The sequence below is a fragment of the Peromyscus eremicus genome, chromosome 20 (genome assembly GCF_949786415.1).
Source record: "Peromyscus eremicus chromosome 20, PerEre_H2_v1, whole genome shotgun sequence".
Classification (NCBI taxonomy): domain Eukaryota; kingdom Metazoa; phylum Chordata; class Mammalia; order Rodentia; family Cricetidae; genus Peromyscus; species Peromyscus eremicus.
This window is the reverse complement of record NC_081436.1, coordinates 11,574,600-11,595,928: the sequence shown is the minus strand read 5'-3', so window position 1 is coordinate 11,595,928 and position 21,329 is coordinate 11,574,600. Positions and strand designations below refer to the sequence as shown.

Below are 21,329 nucleotides of genomic sequence, written 5' to 3'. Positions count from 1 at the left end.
GGCACATTTCCAGAGTATCCAGTCTCTCATGGAACATATCAACACTAGGTGTTTTCCTAGAAGAAGGAGAAAGCTCTGGTGGTTTGGAAAGTAGCTTTCTAACACACTTCTGAAATTTGACAAATTACTGTTTTACCACAGATCATTGAGAGCAATGAGAGGTTAGACTCTGGGGTTGGGGAGGCAGATATTGGGTCTAGGGTCTGCTCTAGGCTAAAAGGACAACATAACAACTCATGGGAACTTATCCAAATGTTGGACAGGGTAAGAATTTCTGGCCAGACTTTTTGTAGTGTCATTTTTTTTTCTAAAAAAATTATGAATGTTGTTTATGTCTGGGAAACTTAGGCCGTGCTAAACCCAGAAGAGACAGGAGAGGCAGCCCACCCAGGGAACCCACTAGCCGTGTTAAAATTCAAGAAAAGTCATGTCAATTAGAGGAGGAACTTCAATAGTAGCAATCCAAGAGGGTAGAGAGGGAAAGAGGTAGGCTGCTGGACAAAGCACAAACTTGTTCACCTACTGAGGTGTAGAATTGAATCTCTCCATGTTTCCCTTCTGAGGACTAGTAAGTGTTTCCAGCATGACTCCTTTGCTTTGCAGGCACAACAGGACAGTCTGTGGGAGTTACCACAAGAGCAGACAGGGAGGCCACACCTGTCACCCAAGGCACAGAATTCACTACTGGAAGTCCAGCAGGCAAGATAAGATCTCAATGGTGGTCTGTGTTAGGGACTCATACTAGTGTTGTCCAGAACTGTTTGTGATCATTAGTTCAAGGAAGAGAAATGAAGGAGAAGGGTGTAGAACGTCATGACATGAGATTAACTCTGAAATGCTTTGGGAGGCTTCTAAAACCCTCATTATCTGTGACCTTAAGAAACATTCCTGTTCCCATAGAAACAAGAGGAAGAGTACATGAAGCTGGCACAACTCATTGGTTGTCACCTACCTATTCATTGGTCTTTCCTTCTCTGTTAGTATCCCCTGAGATATGCCCAGAGATGAGGTCCATATGAGAACCAGTCCCATGCCACATTTGCAGAAGATTCGAAGTATATTACCAAGAATTTATTTCATGTGTACTATTATTTTTTTTTGTTTTTTGTTTTTTGTTTTTTGTTTTTTGTTTTTTTGAGACAGGGTTTCTCTGTGTAGCTTTGCGCCTTTCCTGGAACTCACTTTGTAGACCAGGCTGGCCTCGAACTCACAGAGATCCGCCTGGCTCTGCCTTCCGAGTGCTGGGATTAAAGGCGTGCGCCACCACCGCCCGGCTGTGTACTATTATTTTAAGCATACATTATTTGCTAAATAACAGAAGGACTCCATGTTTTTATGCTTTTTCATATTTTTAATAAAATTTACTGTATTGAGACATGTGAGGTTAAAAGTATGTTAGAGAGCATTGGGATTTTGGGGAAAACATGCTCATAGTGTCTTAAGTCATCAACATTCCTCCATGACAAATTTGACTTACCTCTACAATTATTATGTTTTCTAATTAAGGAATATTTCACCAAAATTAATATGTTGTCAAATTAATGGATTCCCTTGAGAATGAATTTGGTACTGAACATTTTATGAGTAGAGAGTTTCATTTTGTAAGAGGAATAAAATGGCTATTTCAATTCTTTGTTTTCAGAAAAGTCTCCCTTTCAGTTCTTACTCATTTTTTTAACCATGATAAACAGCAGGCACACCTGGGGTAACTTCCACATCCACCTCTGGAGGAGCAGGGGGCAGCACCGCTCTACCTGCAAGTACTGGAGCCCCACCATCAGGTAAGACTCTTTAGCCTTCAGAGATGTCTCAGCTGTTCATCCGTTCCCATGCAGCTTCAGGAGATGGTCTGGAAAATTGACCTGTATGTATGAGTGAAATTCACGACACTGGATGTGGTTGAAGAATGTGTCATCTCATGTTTTATCCTGCAAGTCCATTGATATAAATAAGGATGTCTAAAATCATATGAGTCTGCAACATGTATGTATTCCTGTCCTAGAGAGCACAGTCACATCCTCAGGACACACTACTGTCCCTCAGGCCTCCAGTCAATCCCCAGCTGCTGCCCGCAGCCAAGCAGGTAAGGAAAAAGAGGAGGCTATGAGAAGGTGTCAAACGGAGAGTTGTTAATTTCCATTTATTTATATAGAAGTGTAGAATGGCATGTGTATTATAAGGCTATGAGTCCGCAAGTGACAAGTAAGGGTCTGGCTATATCACCATTTATTCAAAAGGAAATTCAGGAATTCCTTGTATATTTAGAAAAAATGAGCTAGCATGAGAATGAGGACTATATTAGTTGATGATTCTATTATCCCAAAATTAGGTTGATAATTTTTTTTTTGGCAATAGTGGCCCTGATTCCTCCTTGGCACTTTTGGACACTGAGTCATGAGGGTTAAGTCTCACTATCCTGACTCTAACTTAGCATGAAGTAGAAAAATTCATAATGTCTTCTTTATCATGAGTATTAAATACGTTTTCATATATGAAGCACACAGGCAGAAATATATCTGAAAGACCCAGTTGGTTTCAATAAGCATATGAGTACTAGATTCAAATAGATGACTCAAAAGGAGGTAGACAATCACATTTCCCCATGCAGAATCAAAAAAGTCTAGCAAAGATTCTTCTACATCATATGAAATTTACAAAGATTGAAGCAGCAATAGGAACTGTATATAAACTAGTAAAGACACTGGTCATCATAGGTCAGTGTGGTCTACTTCTGCTTCATAGTCATGACATTGTGTTTCTTTGAAAGCAACGATTGCATCATCAGCAGGAACAACTGGATCCCCCAGCAGTGAGCAGACCCCATCTGAAGTCAGTGCAGGTGAGATGAGTTTGTTTCCTGGAGAAGCTCATGCTGTGGCTGAAGATGCAGGGAGAGATTTTTAAGAAATGAGTTGAAATTAGCACTCTAGGGAGAAACATTCCCTAAAGACTCTACTGTGAGTTATGATGAGCTATGATAGAACTCCAGTGTCTTAATGTCAAATGAGTCAATATGTACAAGTCACTCATATGCAACAAGTCAGTGAATTCTCTGAAGGATAGTCTGGGTCTTCTAAGCATTTGTGATAGCTTGTTGAAAATATGGAAATAAAAAAGAAAGAAGAAATATAAGGAAGATGATTGAAAGCACTAGCATCTTGATCTATATCCCTATATCAAACATCCCGATAATCAATTATTACTCACATTGAAAGGAACTACTACACCATCATCTGTTAAAACATCTGGAGCCCCAAGCAGTGAATCGCCCCAGCCTTCAGACAAGTCCAGTGAGTATAAACCAATGTGAAGAAGTCATGGGTTTTAAGAAACTGGATCATCTTACCATGACGCAGCTCATTTTAAATCAAAGTACAATATTTAGATTGACATATTAGGACTAATGCAAAATGGAGAACAGTTTTCATATTAAGAGTTTTTCTCCTCCCTTCAGCAGTAAGCCAAGGCTTTTGATAATATGACTCTAGGTTCAAAGGGCAGACATGATTAAACATAAAAATCCCTGGACTTATTCCTTCTCATCACATGAAACTGGATGATATTACACCACCCACGTAGAAAAACTGGCAGAGTTTAGGGAGGAGGTAGAGATGTAGAAAAGCCTCAGGCCAGGCACATTTCCAGAGTATCCAGTCTATAAAGGATTGTCTGAACTGTGGGTCTTGTCCTAGCAGAGAGAGAAAGCTCTGGTTTTGGGAAAGTATTTGTCTAACACACTTTGGAAATTTGTCATATTACTGTTTTGCCACAAATCATTGAGAACAAATGAGAGTTTAACCTCGGAGATTTGAGAGGCTGTTGTCGGGTACTGGATCTGCTCTAGACTATGAGGACAACATTACAACTCATGAGAACATGTCCAACAGCTGGGCCAGATAAGATTTTCTGGCCAGACTTTTTTCTTGTGTGATTATTCCTATGGAAAATCAAAATGTCATTCGTGTCTCAGGATCCTTAGTCTATGCTGAACTCAGGAGTGACAGGGCAGGCAGCACACCAAGGGGACCCAGCAGCAGTGCTAACATCCAAGGAAACTGGGGTCAGTTAGAACAGGACCTTCATTAGTAGCAACTCAGTGGGTAGAGAGGAAACAGGTAGGCTGCCAGGAATGTAAAGACTTTTTCATGTAGTAGGTGTAGACTTGAACCTCTCCATGTCTCCCTTCTGAGGACTAGTAAGTGTTTCCAGCATGGCTCCTTTGCTTTGCAGGCACAACAAGACAGTCTGTGGGAGTTACCACAAGACCAGACAGGGAGGCCACACCTGTAACCCAAGGCACAGAAGTCACCACTGGAAGCCCAGCAGGCAAGATAAGAACTCAATGGTGGTCTGTGTCAGGGACTCCTGCTAGTGTTGTCCAGAACTATTTGTGATCATTAGTTCAAAAAAAGGTGATGAAGGAGCAGAGTGTAGAACTTGATGACATTAGGTTAACTCTGAAATGCTTAGGAAGGCTTCTGAGGCCATTGTTATCTGTGACCTTAAGACACATTCTTGTTCCCATAGAAACAAGAGGAGGGACACATGGAGCTAACAGAACTCATTGTCACCTACCTATATGTTGGTCCTTCCTTCTCTGTTAATATCCTCAGATATATGCTTAGAGATGAGTTCAAAATGATAACCAGTTCCATGCCACATTTGCAGAAGATTCTATATATTGACAAGTATTTATTTTGTGCCTAGTATCATTTTTTTAACCATATGTTATTTGTACAATAATAGGAGGACTCCAAGATGTCCTACATTTGCATATATTTTATAAAAGTAACAGTTATGAGACATGTAGCCTAAAAGTATGTTGGAGAGTGTCAGATGGACAAAAATGCTACAGGGTCTTAAGTAAGTTCTAAAATCATTAGCATTTCTCCACGAGGAATTTGTCTTACCTCCATAATTATTATGTTTTCCAATCAATGAATATTTAACCAAATCAGTGTGTTGTCAAGTTCATGTATTTTCCTTCAAAAAGATGTTGAAATATTTTTGATAACAGCAGAGACTTTCATTTTGTTAGAGGAAAAAGTGGGTCTTTCAATTCTTATTTTAAAGAAAAAACTCCCTTTAATTTTTCTTACAATTTTTTAAACCATGATAATTAACAGGCACACCCGGGGCACCTTCTGTATCCACCTCTGGAGGAGCAGGGAGCAGCACTGCTCTACCTGCAAGTACTGGAGCCCCAGGCTCAGGTATGAATCCTTTACCTTTGGAGATGTCTTAGCAGCTCAGCTATTCCTACGAAGCCTCAGGTGATGGTCTGGAAATTTGATATGTTTGCATGAGTAAAATTCAGGGCAGAGCAGGCAATACAAGAATGTGTCTTCTCATGTTTTATTATTCATGTCCATTAATATAAATGTCTGTATCCATTTTAGTCTCAACATCCAAATTATTTGATTTCCTTTGAGAAGTCTGAATACTTTCAAATTAGTGGATTTCCCTTGAGAAAGAATTGGTCATTAAAGTTCATAAGGGTAGACACTTTGATTTCATAGGAGAGGAAAAAAACATTTTAATTCTAATTTTTAAGAAAATCTCCTTATCAATTTTCTTATTTATCTTTGTAACCACCCTAAATATCAGGCACACCGGGTGCATCATCTGGAACCACCTCAGAGGGGGCAGGAAGCAGTACAAGTACTGGAGTCCCAGGTTCAGGTAAGACTCTTCAGCCTTTGGAAATGTCTCAGCAGCTCATCTATAACCTCCTGCCTCAGATGATGATCTGGAAAATTGACCAGTATGTGTGAGTGAAATTCATGGCACAGGATATGATGGAAGAATGAGTCTTCTTGTGTTTTATCCTGCAAGTGCATTCATATAAGTAAGGATGTCTAGAATAATAGGAGTCCCCAACATGCATGTTTCCCTGTCCTAGGGAGCACAGTGACATCCTCAGGCCACACAACCATCACTCAAGCCTCCAGTCTATCCCCAGCCTCTGCCAGAAGCAAACCAGGTAAGCAAAAGAGAGGAGGCTATGAGTTCTCAGTTGTCAAACAAAGGACTGTCAATCTCCATTTACTTTTATGGAAATGCGGGAATGACATGTATATTATAAGGCTATGAGTCCTCAGGTGACAAATGAGGGGCTGATTATATAACCATTTATTCATAACAAAATGCATGAATTCCTTGTATATTTAGAGAAAGGGAGCTAGCATGAGAAAGAGGACTGCATTAGTTGATGTTTCTCTTATCTCATCCCATTGATAGGTTGCTAATGTGTACTTTGGAATATGATGGCCCTGATTCTTTCCTTGGAGTCTAAGAGTACTGAGTCATGAGGATTAATGGTTATTAACCTGATTCTAAGTTAGTTAATATCAAGTAGAAACATTCTGAATGTTTTCTTTATCAGGGTTATTAACTGATTTTTCTTATATGAAGTGCCCAGGCAGAAATATAATCTAAAAGACCCATTGGGTTTCGATAAGCCTATGAGTACTAGATTCAAATAGATGACTCAAAAGGAGGTAGACAACCATATTTCCCCATGCAGAATAGAAAAGCCTAGCATAGCTTCCTCCATATCTTATGAAATTTACAAACACTGGAGCAGCAATAGGAACTATATATAAACTATTGAAGACACTGGTCATCATAGATCAGTGTGGTCTACTGCTGCTTCATAGTCATGACATTGTGTTTCTTTGAAAGCAACGACTGCATCATCAGCAGGAACAACTGGATCCCCCAGCAGTGAGCAGACCCCATCTGAAGTCAGTGCAGGTGAGATGAGGCTGTTTCCTGGAGAGTCTCATGCTGTGGCAGAAGATGCAGGGAGAGATTTTTAAGAAATGAGTTGAAAGTAGCACTCTAGGGAGAAACATTGCATCAAGACTCTACTGTGGGTTGTGATGAGGATGCTGAGCTACCACATAGAAATCCAGTGTCCTTAAGTCAAACCACTCAATACATAAAGTTCCCTCATATCCCACAAGTCAGTGAGGTCTCTGAAGGATGGTCTTGGTCACCTAAGTATTTGTGATACATTGTTGAAAAGATGGAAATAAAAGAGAATGAAGTAATATAAGGAAGATAATTGAAAGCATTAGCATCTTGATCTATATCCCTATATCAAACATCCTGAAAGGAACTACTACACTATCAGCTGGGGACACATCTGGATCCTCAAGCAGTGAATTGAGCCTGTATTAAGAGAAGTCAATTGAGTATAGGCTGATGTGAGGAAGTCATGGGTTTTGACAAAGTGGATTGCCTTACCATTTCCCAGCTCATTTAAATCAAGTTAGAAAATTTAGATTGACTTTTGAGGACTAAAATAAAAAAGAGAGCAATGTCATTTTTAAGAGGCTTTCTCCTCCCTAGGGCAGTAAGCCAAGGCTTTTGATAACATAATACTGGGTTCATAGGGTAGACATGATTGAACATAAAAATCACTGGACACATTCCTTTCATCATATGAAAGTGGAAGATGTCCCATCTTTCAAGTAGAAGGGCAGACAGCCTTAAGATAAGAGGGAGAAATGAATGAAAAGACTCATGCCCAGGCACATTTCCAAAGTAATCAATCTCTAAAGTAATGCCTGGAGGTGGATGTTTTCCTAGAACAAAGAGAAAGCTTTGGTTTTGGGAAAGTCTACATACTTTGGAAATTTGTTATATTACTATGTTGCAAAACATTCTTGAGAGAAAATGAGAGATAAGACTCTGGGGATGCAAAGGCTAAGGTTGGACCCTGGGTCTGCTCTAAGCTACAAGGACAGCATAACAACTCATGGGAACATATCCAACAGCTGGGCAGGATAAGATTTCCTGGCCAGACATTTTTCTTGTGTCATTATTTCTATGGAAAATCAAAATGTCATTCATGTCTCAGGATCCTTAATCCCTGCTGAGCTCACAAGTGACAGGGGAGGCAGAACAACAAGGGGACCTAGCAGCAGTGCTAAAATCCAAGGAAACTCAGGTCAGGTAGAGCAGGAACTTCATTAGTAGCAACTCAGTGGGTAGAGAGGAAACAGGTAGGCTGCCAGGAATGTAAAGACTTTTTCATCTAGTAGGTATAGAATTGAACTTCTCCATGTCTCCCTTCTGAGGACTAGTAAGTGTTTCCAGCATGGCTCCTTTGCTTTGCAGGCACAACAGGGCAGTCTGTGGGAGTTACCACAAGACCAGACAGGGAGGCCACACCTGTCACCCAAGTCACAGAAGTCACCTCTGGAAGCCCAGCAGGCAAGATAAGAACTCAATGGTGGTCTGTGTCAGGGACTCCTGCTAGTGTTGTCCAGAACAGTTTGTGATCATTAGTTCAAGGAAAGGCAATGAAGAACTGGAACATAGGACTGCATGAGATGAGGTCAACCCTGAAATGCTTTGGGTCAATGCTGAGGCTGTTGCTTTCTGTGACCTTAAGAAATACCCTGTTCCCATAGAAACAAGGATGAGCACATTCAGCTAGCAAAGCTCATTGGTTGCTACCTAACTATACATTGGTCTTTCCTTCTCTGTTAGTATTCCCTGAGATATGCTCAGAGATGTGGTCCATATGAAAACCATTCCCATGCCATGTTTGCAGAAGATTCGATGTAAATTGCCAAGAATTTATTTTATTTCTAGTATCATTTTAAGCATACCTTATTTGCTAAATAATAGGGGTACTCAATGATCTCATGCATTTTCTTAATTTTAATAAAATTAACAGTCATGAGACATGTGAACCTAGAAGTGTGAGGGAGCAGACATGTGGGCAAAGATGCTGACTTACCTCCATAGTTATTATGTTTTCAAATTATTGAGTAATTCCCCCAAAGAGTGCATTGTCAGGTAATGGATTCCCTTGAAAAAGAATTTGACACTGAACTTTTTATAAGAGTAGAGACATTCATTTTGTAAGAGGAAAAAATGCATGTTTCAATTCATTGTTTTTAGAAAAGTCTCCATTTAATTTTTGTTACTCATTTTTTAACCATGATAAACAACAGGCACACCTGGGACAACTTCTGCATCCACCTCTGGAGGAGCAGGGGGCAGCACTGCTCTACCTGCAAATACTGGAGCCCCAGCATCAGGTAAGACTCTTTAGCCTTCAGAGATGACTGAACTGCTCTTCCATTCCTATGGAGCATCATGAGATGGTCTGGAAAATTGATCTGTGTGTGTGAGTGAATTCATGGTACAGAATATGGTAGAAAAATGTGTCTTTTCAAGTTTTAACCTGCAAGTCCATTCATATAAATTTAAGAAAGTCTGGAATAAAAGGAGTCTCCAACATGCATGTTTCCCTGTTGTAGAGAGCACAGTGACATCCTCAGGGCACACTACCATCACTCAAGCCTCCAGTCTATCCCCAGCCTCTGCCAGCAGTAAACCAGGTAAGTAAAAGAGAGGGGGCTATGAGTTCTCAGTTGTTAAATGGAGGGCTGTCAATCTCCATTTACTTTTATGGAAATGCAGGAATGGTATGTATATTACAAGGCTATGAGTCCTCAGGTGACAAATGGTGATTATATCACTATTTATTCATAAGGAAATGCATGAATTCCTTGTATATTTAGAGAAAGGAGGCTAGCTTGAGAAAGAGGACTGCATTAGTTGATGTTTCTCTTATCTCATCCTATTGATAGGTTGCTAATGTGTACTTTGGAATATGCTAGCCCTGATTCTTTCCTTGGAGTCTAAGGGAACTGAGTCATGACTGTCAATGCTTATTATCCTGATTCTAGGTTAGTTCATATCAAGTGGAAAATTCTGAATGTTTTCTTTATCAGGGTTAATAACTGATTTTTCTTATATGAAGTGCCCAGGCAGAAATATATCTGAAAGAACCATTGGGTTTTAATAAGCCTATGAGTACTAGACTCAAATAGATGACTCAAAAGGAGGTAGACAACCATATTTCCGCATGCAGAATAAGAAAAAGCCTAGCATACCTTTCTCAATATCATATGAAATTTTCAAACACTGGAGCAGCAATAAGAACTGTATATAAACTAGTGAAGACACTGGTCATCATAGATCAGTGTGGTCTACTGCTACTTCATAGTCATGACATTGTGTGTCTTTGAAAGCAACGACTGCATCATCAGCAGGAACAACTGGATCCCCCAGCAGTGAGCAGACCCCATCTGAAGTCAGTGCAGGTGAGTTGACTTTGTTTCCTACAGAGGGTCATGCTGTGGCTGAAGATGCAGGGAGAGATTTTTAAGAAATGAGTATAAAATAGCACCCTAGGGAGAAATATTGCATAAAGATTCTACTGTGAGCTGTGATGAGGATGCTGAGCTATGACATATAACTCCAGTGTCTTAATATCAAACAAGTCAATACGTGTAATTTTCCTCATACCTAACAAGTCAGTGACTTCTCTGAAGGAAAGTCTGGGTCATCTAAGTATTTGTGATACCTTGTTGAAAAGATGGAAATAAAAGAGAAAGAAGAAATATAAGGAATATAATTGAAAATATTAGCATCTTGATCTATATGCCTATATCAAGCATCCTGATAATCAATTATTGCTCACATTGAAAGGAACTACTAAACTATCAGCTGTGGAAACATCTGGAGCCCCAAGCAGTGAATCGCCCCAGACTTCAGACAAGTCCAGTGATTATAAGCCAATGTGAGGAAGTCATGGGCTTTAACAAACTGGATCACCTTACCACGAAGCAGCTCATTTTAAATCAAAGTACAACATTTAGATTGACATATTAGGACTAATGCAAAATGGAGAACGGTTTCATATTAAGAGTTTTCTCCTCCCTTTGGCAGTAAGCCAATGCTTTTGATAACATGACTCTAGGTTCAAAGGGTAGACATGATTAAACATAAAAATTCCTGGACTTATTCCTTCTCATCACATGAAACTGGATGATATTATACACCCCTCCCCCAAGTAGGAAAATAGGCAGAGTCTAGAAAGGAGGCAGAGATGTAGGAAAGCCTCATGCCAGGCACATTTCCAGAGTATCCAGTCTATAAAGGATTGCCTGGACAGTGGGTGCTGTTCTAGCAGAGAGAGAAATCATTGGTTTTGGGAAAGTATTTGTCTAACGCACTTTGAAAATTTGTCATATTACTGTTTTGCCACAAACCATTGAGAACAAATGAGAGTTTAAACTCTGAGATTTGAGAGGCTGTTTTCAGGTACTGGGTCTGCTCTAGACTATGAGGACAACATAACAACTCATGGGAACATGTCCAACAGCTGGGCAGGATAAGATTTCCTGGCCAGACTGTTTTCTTGTGTCATTATTCCTATGGAAAATCAAAATGTCATTCGTGTTTCAGGATCTTTAGTCTATGCTGAACTCAGGAGTGATAGGGCAGGTAGCACACCAAGGGAACCCAGCAGCAGTGCTAAAATCCAAGGAAACTCAGGTCAGTTAGAGCAGGAACTTCATTAGCAGTAACTGAGTGGGTAGAGAGGAAACAGGTAGGCTGCCGGGAATGTAAAGACTTTTTCATCTAGTAGGTATAGAATTGAACCTCTCCATGTCTCCCTTCTGAGGACTAGTAAGTGTTTCTAGCATGGCTCCTTTGCTTTGCAGGCACAACAGGACAGTCTGTGGGAGTTACCACAAGACCAGACAGGGAGGCCACACCTGAAACCCAAGGCACAGAAGTTACCTCTGGAAGCCCAGCAGGCAAGATAAGATCTCAATGGTGGTCTGTGTCAGGGACTCCTGCTAGTGTTGTCCAGAGCAGTTTGTGATCATTAGTTCAAGGAAAGGCAATGAAGGACTGAAATATAGGACTGCATGAGATGAGGTCAACCCTGAAATGCTTTGGGTCAATACTGAGGCTGTTGCTTTCTGTGACCTTAACAAATATCCTGTTCCCATATGATAACCAGTCCCATGCCATGTTTGCAGAAGATTCCATGTTTATTGCCAAGAATTTATTTTATTTCTAGTATCATTTTAAGCATACTTTATTTGCTAAATAATAGAGGTACTCAGTGATTTCATGCATTTTCTTAATTGTAATAAAATTAACAGTCATGAGACATATGAGCCTAGAAGTATGAGAGAGCAGTCATGTGGGCAAAGATGCTGACTTACCTCCATAATTATTATGTTTGCAAATTACTGAATAATTCCCCAAATCAGTACGTTGTCAGGTAATGGATTCCTTTGAGAAAGAATTTGACACTGAACTTTTTATAAGGGTAGAGAGTTTCATTTTGTAAGAGGAAAAATTGGTTACTTCAATTCTTATTTTAAAGAAAAAACTCCCTTTAATTTTTGTTACTCATTTTTAACCATGATAAACAACAGGCACATCTGGGGCAACTTCTGTATCCACCTCTGGAGGAGCAGGGGGCAGCACCTCTCTACCTGCAAGTACTGGAGCCCCAGCATCAGGTAAGACTCTTTAGCATTTGGAGGTGTCTCAGTTGCTCATCCATTTCCATGCAGCTTCAGGAGATGGTCTGGAAAATTACATTGTATGTGTGAGTGAAATTCATGACACTGTATTTGGTTGAAGAATGGGTTGTCTCATGTTTTATCATGCAAGTCCATTCATTTAAATAAGGTGTTCAAAATCATATGAGTCTGCAACATGTATGTTTTCCTGTCTTAGAGAGCACAGTGATATCCTCAGAACACACTACTGTCCCTCAGGCCTCCAGGCAATCCACAGCTTCTGCGAGCAGCCAAGCAGGTAAGGAAAAAGAGGAGGCTATGAGCTCTCAGTTGTCAAATGGAGAATTGTTAATTTCCATTTATTTATACAGATGTGTAAGAATGAAATGTATATTACAAGGCTATTAGTCTGCAAGTGACAAGTAAGGCTTTGATTATATCACCATTTATTCAAAAGGAAATGCAGGAATTCCTTGTATATTTAGAAAAATGAGCTAGCATGAGAATGAGGACTGTATTAGTTGATGTTTCTATTATCCCAAAACTAGGTTAATAAATTTTTTTTTTTGGCAATAGTGGCCCTGATTCCTCCTTGGCACTTTTGGACACTGAGTCATGAGGGTTAAGTCTCACTATCCTGACTCTAACTTAGCATGAAGTAGAAAAATTCATAATGTCTTCTTTATCATGAGTATTAAATGTGTTTTCATATATGAAGCACACAGGCAGAAATATATCTGAAAGACCCAGTTGCTTTCAACAAGCATATGAGTACTAGATTCAAATAGATGACTCAAAAGGAGGTAGACAATCATATTTCCCCATGCAGAATCAAAAAGCCCAGCAAAGCTTCCTCCATATCATATCAAATTTACAAAGATTGAAGCTGCAATAGGAACTGTATATAAACTAGTGAAGACACTGGTCATCATAGATCAGTGTGGTCTACTGCTGCTTCATAGTCATGACATTGTGTTTCTTTGAAAGCAACCACTGCATTATCAGCAGGAACAACTGGATCCCCCAGCGGTGAGCAGACCCCATCTGAAGTCAGTGCAGGTGAGATGACTCTGTTTCCTGGAGAGGCTCATGCTGTGGCTGAAAATACAGGCGAGATTTTTAAGAAAAGAGTTGAAGATAGCACTCTAGGGAGAAACATTCCCTAAAGACTCTACTGTGAGTTATGATAGCATGCTGAACTATGACATAGAACTCCAGTGTCTTATTGTCAAATGAGTCAATATGTACAAGTTCACTCATATGCAACAAGTCACTGAATTCTCTGAAGGATGGTCTGGGTCTTCTAAGTATTTGTGGTAGCTTGTTGAAAATATGGAAATAAAAGAGAAAGAAGAAATATAAGGAAGATAATTGAAAGCATTAGCATCTTGATCTATATCCCTATATCAAACATCCTGATAATCAATTATTGCTCACATTGAAAGGAACTACTACACCATCATCTGTTAAAACATCTGGAGCCCCAAGCAGTGAATCGCCCCAGACTTCAGACAAGTCCAGTGAGTATAAACCGATGTGAAGAAGTCATGAGTTTTAACAAACTGGTTCATCTTACCACGACACAGCTCATTTTAAATCAAAATACAGTATTTACATTGACATATTAGGACTAATGCAAAATGGAGAACAGTTTTCATATTAAGAGTTTTTCTCCTCCCTTCAGCAGTAAGCCAAGGCTTTTGATAACATGACTCTAGGTTCAAAGGGTAGACATGATTAAATATCAAAATCCCTGGACTTATTCCTTCGTATCACATGAAACTGGATGATATTATACCAACCAAGTAGAAAAACTGGCAGTGTTTAGGGAGGAGGTAGAGATGTAGAAAAGCCTCATACCAGGCACATTTCCAGAGTATCCAGTCTATAAAGGATTGCCTGGACAGTGGGTCTTGTCCTAGCAGAGAGAGAAATCATTGGCTTTGAGAAAGTATTTGTCTAACACACTTTGGAAATTTGTCATATTACTGTTTTGCCACAAATCATTGAGAACAAATGAGAGTTTAAACTCTGAGATTTGAGAGGCTGTTGTCGGGTACTGGGTCTGCTCTAGACTATGAGGACAACATTACAACTCATGGGAACATGTCCAACAGCTGGGCAGGATAAGATTTCCTGGCCAGACTTTTTTTTATTGTGTCATTATTCCTATGGAAAATCAAAATGTCATTCGTGTCTCAGGATCCATAGTCCCTGATGAACCCATGAGTGACAGGGGAGGCATAACAACAAGGGGACCTAGCAACAGTGCTAAAATCCAAATAAATAAATAAATAAATAAATAAAAAATCCAAGTCAGTTAGAGCAGGAACTTCATTAGTAGTAACTCAGTGGGTAGAGAGGAAACAGGTAGGCTGCCAGGAATGTAAAGACTTTTTCATCTAGTAGGTATAGAATTGAACCTCTCCATGTCTCCCTTCTGAGGACTAGTAAGTGTTTCCAGCATGGCTCCTTTGCTTTGCAGGTACAACAGGACAGTCTGTGGGAGTTACCACAAGACCAGACAGGGAGGCCACACCTGTAACCCAAGGCACAGAAGTCACCACTGGAAGCCCAGCAGGCAAGATAAGATCTCAATGGTGGTCTGTGTTAGGGACTCAAGCTAGTGTTTTCCAGAACAGTTTGTGATCAAGGAAAGGCAATGAAGGACTGAAATATAGGACTGCATGAGATGAGGTCAACCCTGAAAAGCTTTGGGTCAATACTGAGGCTGTTGCTTTCTGTGACCTTAAGAAATATCCCATTCCCATAGAAACAAGAGGATGAGCACATTCAGCTAGCAAAGCTCATTGGCTGCTACTTACCTATTCATTAGTCTTTCCTTCTCTGTTAGTATTCCCTGAGATATGCCCGGAGATGAGGTTTATATGATAACCAGTCCCATGCCATGGTTGCAGAAGATTCCATGTTTATTGCCAAGAATGTATTTTATATCTAGTATCATTTTAAGCATACCTTATTTGTTAAATAATAGGGGTACTCAATGATCTCATGCTTTTTCTTAATTTTAACAAAATTAACAGTCATGAGACATGTGATTCTAGAAGTGTGAAAGACTAGTCATGTGGGTAAAGATGATGACTTACCTCCATAATTATTATGTTTTCAAATTAATGGTAAAAGTGTGGTAGGGAGAATTCAGGTATCCAAATATACTCATAGGGTCTTAAATCAGTTCTAAAATCATCAACATTACTCCATGAGAAATCTGACTTACCTCCATAATTATTATGTTTTCTAATTAATGAATATTTCACCAAATCAGTATGTTGTCAATTAATGGATTTCCCTTGAAAAAGGAGTTGACACTGAACTCTTCATAATATTAGAGACATTCATTTTTTAAGAGGAAAAAAATGGCTAATGCAATTCTTATCTTCAAGAAAAACTTCCCTTTAATTTTTCTTATTCATTTTTTTTAAACTATGATAAACAACAGGCACACCTGTGGCAACTTCTGCACCCACCTCTGTAGGGGAAGGGAGCAGCACTGCTCTACCTGCAAGTACAGGAGTCCCAGCATCAGGTAAGAGTCTTTAGCCCTTGGAGATGTCTTAGCTACTCATCCTTTCCCATCCAAGCTCAAGAGATGGTCTGGAAAATTGACCTGTATGTGTGAGTGAAATTCATGGCACTGGATGGAAGAGTGTGTCTTTCATGTTTTATCCCACAAGTCCAATAATGTAAATAAGGATGTATGAAAACATATTAGTCTCCAAAAATGCATGTTTTCCTGTCCTAGAGAGTACAGTGACATCCTCAGGACACACTACTGTCCCTCAGGCCTCCAGTCAATCCACAGCTTCTACCAGCAGCCAAGCAGGTAAAGATTGAGAAGAGGCTATGAGTTCTCTAGTTTCAAATGATGGGCTGGTGATGTCACAATTGGTTCAAAAGAGAATACAGAAATTTCTTGTATATTTAGAGGAAGAAAATTAGCATCAGAAAGAGGACAGCATTATCTGATGTTTCTCTTCTCTTGTTCTGTAATTAGGTTGCTAATGTGTACTTTGGGGCAATGATGGCCCTGGTTCTTTCCTTGGCACTTTTGGACACTGAGTCATGAGGTCTAAGGATTACTATCTTGACTCTAAGTTAGCATCAAGTAGAAACATTCTAAATATAATCTTTTTCATAGTTATTAAATGTGTTTTCATATATGAATCAGCACACAGGCAGAAATATATCTGAAAGACCCAGTTGGTTTCAATATTAATATGAGAACTGGATTCAAATAGATGAATAAAAAGAAAGTAGAAAATCATATTTTCAAGCAAATCAAAAAGCCAAGCAAAGCTTCCTCCATATCATATGAAATTTACAAAGATTGAAGCAGCAATAGGAACTACTCATAAATTAATGATGACTTTCGATACCATAGAGCAGTGTGGTCTACTGCTGCTCACATTAATGGTATTGTGTTTCTTTGAAAGTAACCACTGGATCATCAGCAGGAACAACTAGATCCCCAAGCAGTGAGCAGACCTCATCTGAAGTCAGTACAGGTGAGTGGAGGCTGTGTCCAGGACAGGCTCATGCTTTTGACAAAGATGCAGAGAGAGATTTTTAAGAAATAAACTGAAAATAGGAGTCTGAAGAGATCCATCTCATAAAGGTCCTACACTGGGCTCCCATGAAGTTGCTGAGCTATGATGTAGAACTCCAGTGTTTTAATGTCAAACAAGTCAATATATACAAGTTCATTCACATCCAATAAGTCAGTGAGTTCTCTGAGGATATATTAGTTTATGACAGATTTTGTGATTGCTTTATGAAAATAGGGAGATAGAGAATGATAGAAATTAAGAACAGTAATTGAAAGCATTAGCATTCAGATCTATACATCAGAATCAAACATCTGGATAGTAAATTATTGCTCATTTTTAAAGGGCCTACTACACCATCAGCTGGGAAAACATCTGGAGCCCCAAGCAGTGAGTCAACCCAGCCTTCAGACAAGTCAAGTAAGTACACGATAATGTGAGGATGTCATGGGTTTTAACAAAATGGATCGCCTTACCACGACACAGCTTATTTTAAATCAAAGTGCAAACTTTAGATGGACATCTGAGGACTAAAGTTAAATGGAGGACAATATCATTTTGAGTCTTTCTCCTCCTTAGGGGAGTAAGCCAAGGTATTTGATAACATGACACTGGGTTCAAAGGGTATACATGATTGAATAGAAAAATCACTGGACTTATTGATTCTCATCATATAAAACTGAGATGGTGTTCTGCCTTCCAAGTAGAAGGACTGACAGACTTAACAGAGACAGCATAGATGCAGCAAAAGCATCATACCCAGGCACATTTCCAGAGTATCCATTCTCTAATGGAACATATCAACACTGGATGTTTTTCTAGGATGGGGAGAAAGCTCTGGTGTTTTAGAAAGAAGCTTTCTAACACATTTATTAAATTTGTCAAATTACTGTTTTGCCACAGAACATTGAGAGCCAATGAGAGGTTAGACTCTGGGGTAGGGGAGGTAGTTATTGGGTCCAGGGTCTGCTTGAGGCTAAAAGGAAAATATAACAACTCATGGGAACTTATCCAATAGTTGGACTGGATAAGAATTCTAGGGCAGACTTTTTGTTGTGTCATTTTTTTTTTCTAAGAAAAATATAAATGTCATTTGTGTCTGGGAACCTTAGACTTGCTGAACCCACAAGTGACAGGGGAATCAGAACACCCAGAATACCCAGCAGCCGTATTAAAATTCAATGAAACTCGAGTCAGTTAGAGCAGGAACTTCAATAGTAGCAATTTGGTGGGTAGAGATGAAAGTGGTAGGCTGCTGGGCAAAGCACAGAACAAAGCAACTTGTTCACCTAGTGAGGTATAGAATTGAACCTCTCCATGTCTCCATTCTGAGGACTAGTAAGTGTTTCCAGCATGGCTCCTTTGCTTTGCAGGCACAACAGGACAGTCTGTGGGAGTTACCACAAGAGCAGACAGGGAGGCCACACCTGTAACCCGAGGCACAGAAGTCACCACTGGAAGCCCAGCAGGCAAGATAAGATCTCAATGGTGGTCTGTGTTACAGACTCATGCTAGCATTGTCCAGAACAGTTTGTGATCATTAGTTCAAGGAAAGGTGATGAAGGAGCAGAATGCAGAACTTCATGACATGAGGTTAACTTTGAAATGCTTTGAGGCTTCTGAGGCTCTTATTATCTGTGACCTTAAGAAACATTCCTGTTCCCATAGAAACAAGAGGAGGGACACATAGAGATATGACAACTTATTGTTTGTCACCTGCCTTTACATTGGGCTTTTCTTCTCTGTTAGCATCCCCTGAGATATGCCCAGAGATAATGTCCGAATGATAACCAATCCCATGCCACGTTTGCAGAAGATTCAATGTATATTGACAATAATTAATATTATGTCTATTATTTTAAACATACATTATTTGCTAAATAAAAGGAAAACCCCATGATCTCATATATTTTTATATTTTTAATAAAATTGACCATCATGAGACTGATGAGGCTAAAAGTATGGTAGAGAGCAGTCAGGTGGGCAATGATGCTCACAGGGTCTTAAGTCAGTTCTAAAATCATTAACATTCCTCCATGACAAATTTGACTTACTTCTATAATTATTATGTTTTCAAATTAATGAATATTTCACCAAATCAGTATGTTGTCAGGTAATGGATTCCCTTGAGAAGTTGACTATGAACTTTTTATGAGAGTAGAGACATTCATTTTGTAAGAGGAAAAAATGCATGTTTTAATTCATTGTTTTCAGCAAAACCTCACTTTAATTTTTCTTACTCATTTTTTAACCATGATAAACAACAGGCACACCTGGAACAACTTCGGCATCCACCTCTGGAGGAGCAGGGGGCAGCACCGCTCTACCTGCAAGTACTGGAGCCCCAGCATCAGGTAAGACTCTTTAGCCTTTGGAGATGTCTTAGCTGCTCATCCTTTCCATGGAGCCTCAGGAGATGATCTGGGAAATTGAACTGTATGTGTGATGTGGTGGAAGAATATGTCTTCTCGTGTTTTATCCTTGAAGTCCATTCATATAAATAAGGATGTCTGGAATCATATGAGTCTCCAACATGCATGTTATCCTGTCCTAGAGAGCACAGTGACATCCACTGGAGACACTACTGTCCATCAGGCCTCCAGTCAATCCCCGGCGTCTACCAGCAGCCAAGCAGGTAATGAAAGAGAGGAGGCTATGAGTTCTCAGAGGTCAAATGGAGAGTTGTTAATTTCTCTTCATTTATATAGAAATGTAAGAATGGCATGTATGTTACAAGGCTATGAGTCTTCAGGTGACTAGTGAGAGGCTGGTTATATCACAATTTATTCAAAGGGGATGCAGGAATTCCTTGTATATTTAGAGAAATGAGCTAGCATCAGAAAGAGGACTGCATTAGTTGATGTTTCTCTTATCCTAAATTACATTGCTAATATGTTTTTTTTTTGGGGGGGGCAATAGTGGCCCTAATTCCTTCCTTGGTAATTTTGGACATTGAGTAATGAGGGCTAAGGCTGACTATCCTGACTCTAAGTTAGGTTGAAGTAGAAACATTCTTAATATCCTCTTTATTATGGTTATTAAATGTGTTTTCATATAGGAAGCTCATAGGCAGTAATATATCTGAAAGACCCAGTTGGTTTCAATAAGCATATGAGTAATGGAATCAAATAGATGAATAAAAAGGAGGTAGACAATCATCTTTTCATTCAGAATCAACAAAACCCAGCAAAGCTTCCTCCATATCATATGAAATTTACAAAGATTGAAGCAGCAATAGGAACTGTATATAAACTAGTGAAGACACTGGTCATCATAGATCAGTGTGGTCTACTGCTGCTTCATAGCCATGACATTGTGTTTCTTTGAAAGCAACCACTGCATCATCAGCAGGAACAACTGGATCCCCCAGCAGTGAGCAGACCCCATCTGAAGTCAGTGCAGGTGAGATGAGTTTGTTTCCTGGAGAGGGTCATGTAGTGGCTGAAGATGCAGGGAGAGATTTTTAAGAAATGAGTTGAATACAGTACTCTAGGGAGAAATATTGCCTAAATACTCTACTGTGAGCTGTGATGAGGATGCTGAGCTATGACAAAGAACTCCAGTGTCTTAATGTCAAACAAGTCAATATGTACAAGTTCCCTCATATCCAACAAGTCAGTGAGTTCTCTGAAGGATGGTCTGTGTCATCTAAGTACTTGTGATATCTAGTTGAAAAGATGGAAATGAAAGAGATTGAAGGAATATAAGGAAGATTATTGAAAGCATTAGCATCTTGATATATATATATATGTATACACACACACATATATATGTATATGTATATGTATATGTATATATATATATACATATATATATATATATATATATATATATATATATATATATATATATATATATATATCCTGATAATCAATTATTGTTCACACTTGAAGGACCTACTACACTATCAGCTGGGGAAATATCTGGATCCTCAAGCAGAGAATTGAGCCAGTATTAAGACAAGTCAATTGAGTATGGGCTGATGTGAGGAAGTCATAGATTTTGACAAAGGATCACCTTACTATTACCCAGCTTACATAAATCAAATTAGAAAATTTAGACTGATGTTTGAGAACTAAAGTAAAAGAGAGAGCAATATCATTTTTAAGAGGCTTTCTTCTCCCTGAGGCAGTAAGACAAGGCTCTTTATAACATTACATTAGGATCAAATGGTAGACATGATTGAACAGAAAAAAGTCACTGAACTCATTCCTTTACATCAAATGAAACTGGATGATTTTCTACCTTCCAAGTAGAAGGACAGACAGACTTCAGATAAGATGCAGAGATGAATGGAAAGACTCATGCACAGGCACATTTTCAAAGTAATTAATCTCTAAAGGAATGCCTGCACAGTGGGTCTTGTCCTAAAAGAGAGATAAAGCTCTGGTTTTGGGAAAGTATTCAT

The 21,329-nt window shown here is 39.3% G+C and overlaps 1 protein-coding gene across 1 annotated transcript in view; it reads left to right on the top strand.

The window, feature by feature from the left end:
- The window catches only part of Muc19 (mucin 19, oligomeric), a 194,988-nt gene that overhangs the window by 97,466 nt on the left and 76,193 nt on the right, over window positions 1-21,329 (top strand). The window contains exons 67-81 of the mRNA XM_059247992.1: window positions 1,692-1,781; window positions 2,003-2,083; window positions 2,768-2,839; window positions 5,127-5,213; window positions 6,685-6,756; window positions 8,973-9,059; window positions 9,282-9,362; window positions 10,059-10,130; window positions 12,267-12,353; window positions 13,344-13,415; window positions 16,811-16,882; window positions 17,267-17,341; window positions 19,189-19,275; window positions 19,476-19,556; window positions 20,252-20,323. Of these exons, the coding sequence (XP_059103975.1) occupies window positions 1,692-1,781; window positions 2,003-2,083; window positions 2,768-2,839; window positions 5,127-5,213; window positions 6,685-6,756; window positions 8,973-9,059; window positions 9,282-9,362; window positions 10,059-10,130; window positions 12,267-12,353; window positions 13,344-13,415; window positions 16,811-16,882; window positions 17,267-17,341; window positions 19,189-19,275; window positions 19,476-19,556; window positions 20,252-20,323 (1,188 nt within the window). The remainder of the gene's footprint in view (window positions 1-1,691; window positions 1,782-2,002; window positions 2,084-2,767; window positions 2,840-5,126; window positions 5,214-6,684; window positions 6,757-8,972; window positions 9,060-9,281; window positions 9,363-10,058; window positions 10,131-12,266; window positions 12,354-13,343; window positions 13,416-16,810; window positions 16,883-17,266; window positions 17,342-19,188; window positions 19,276-19,475; window positions 19,557-20,251; window positions 20,324-21,329) is intronic.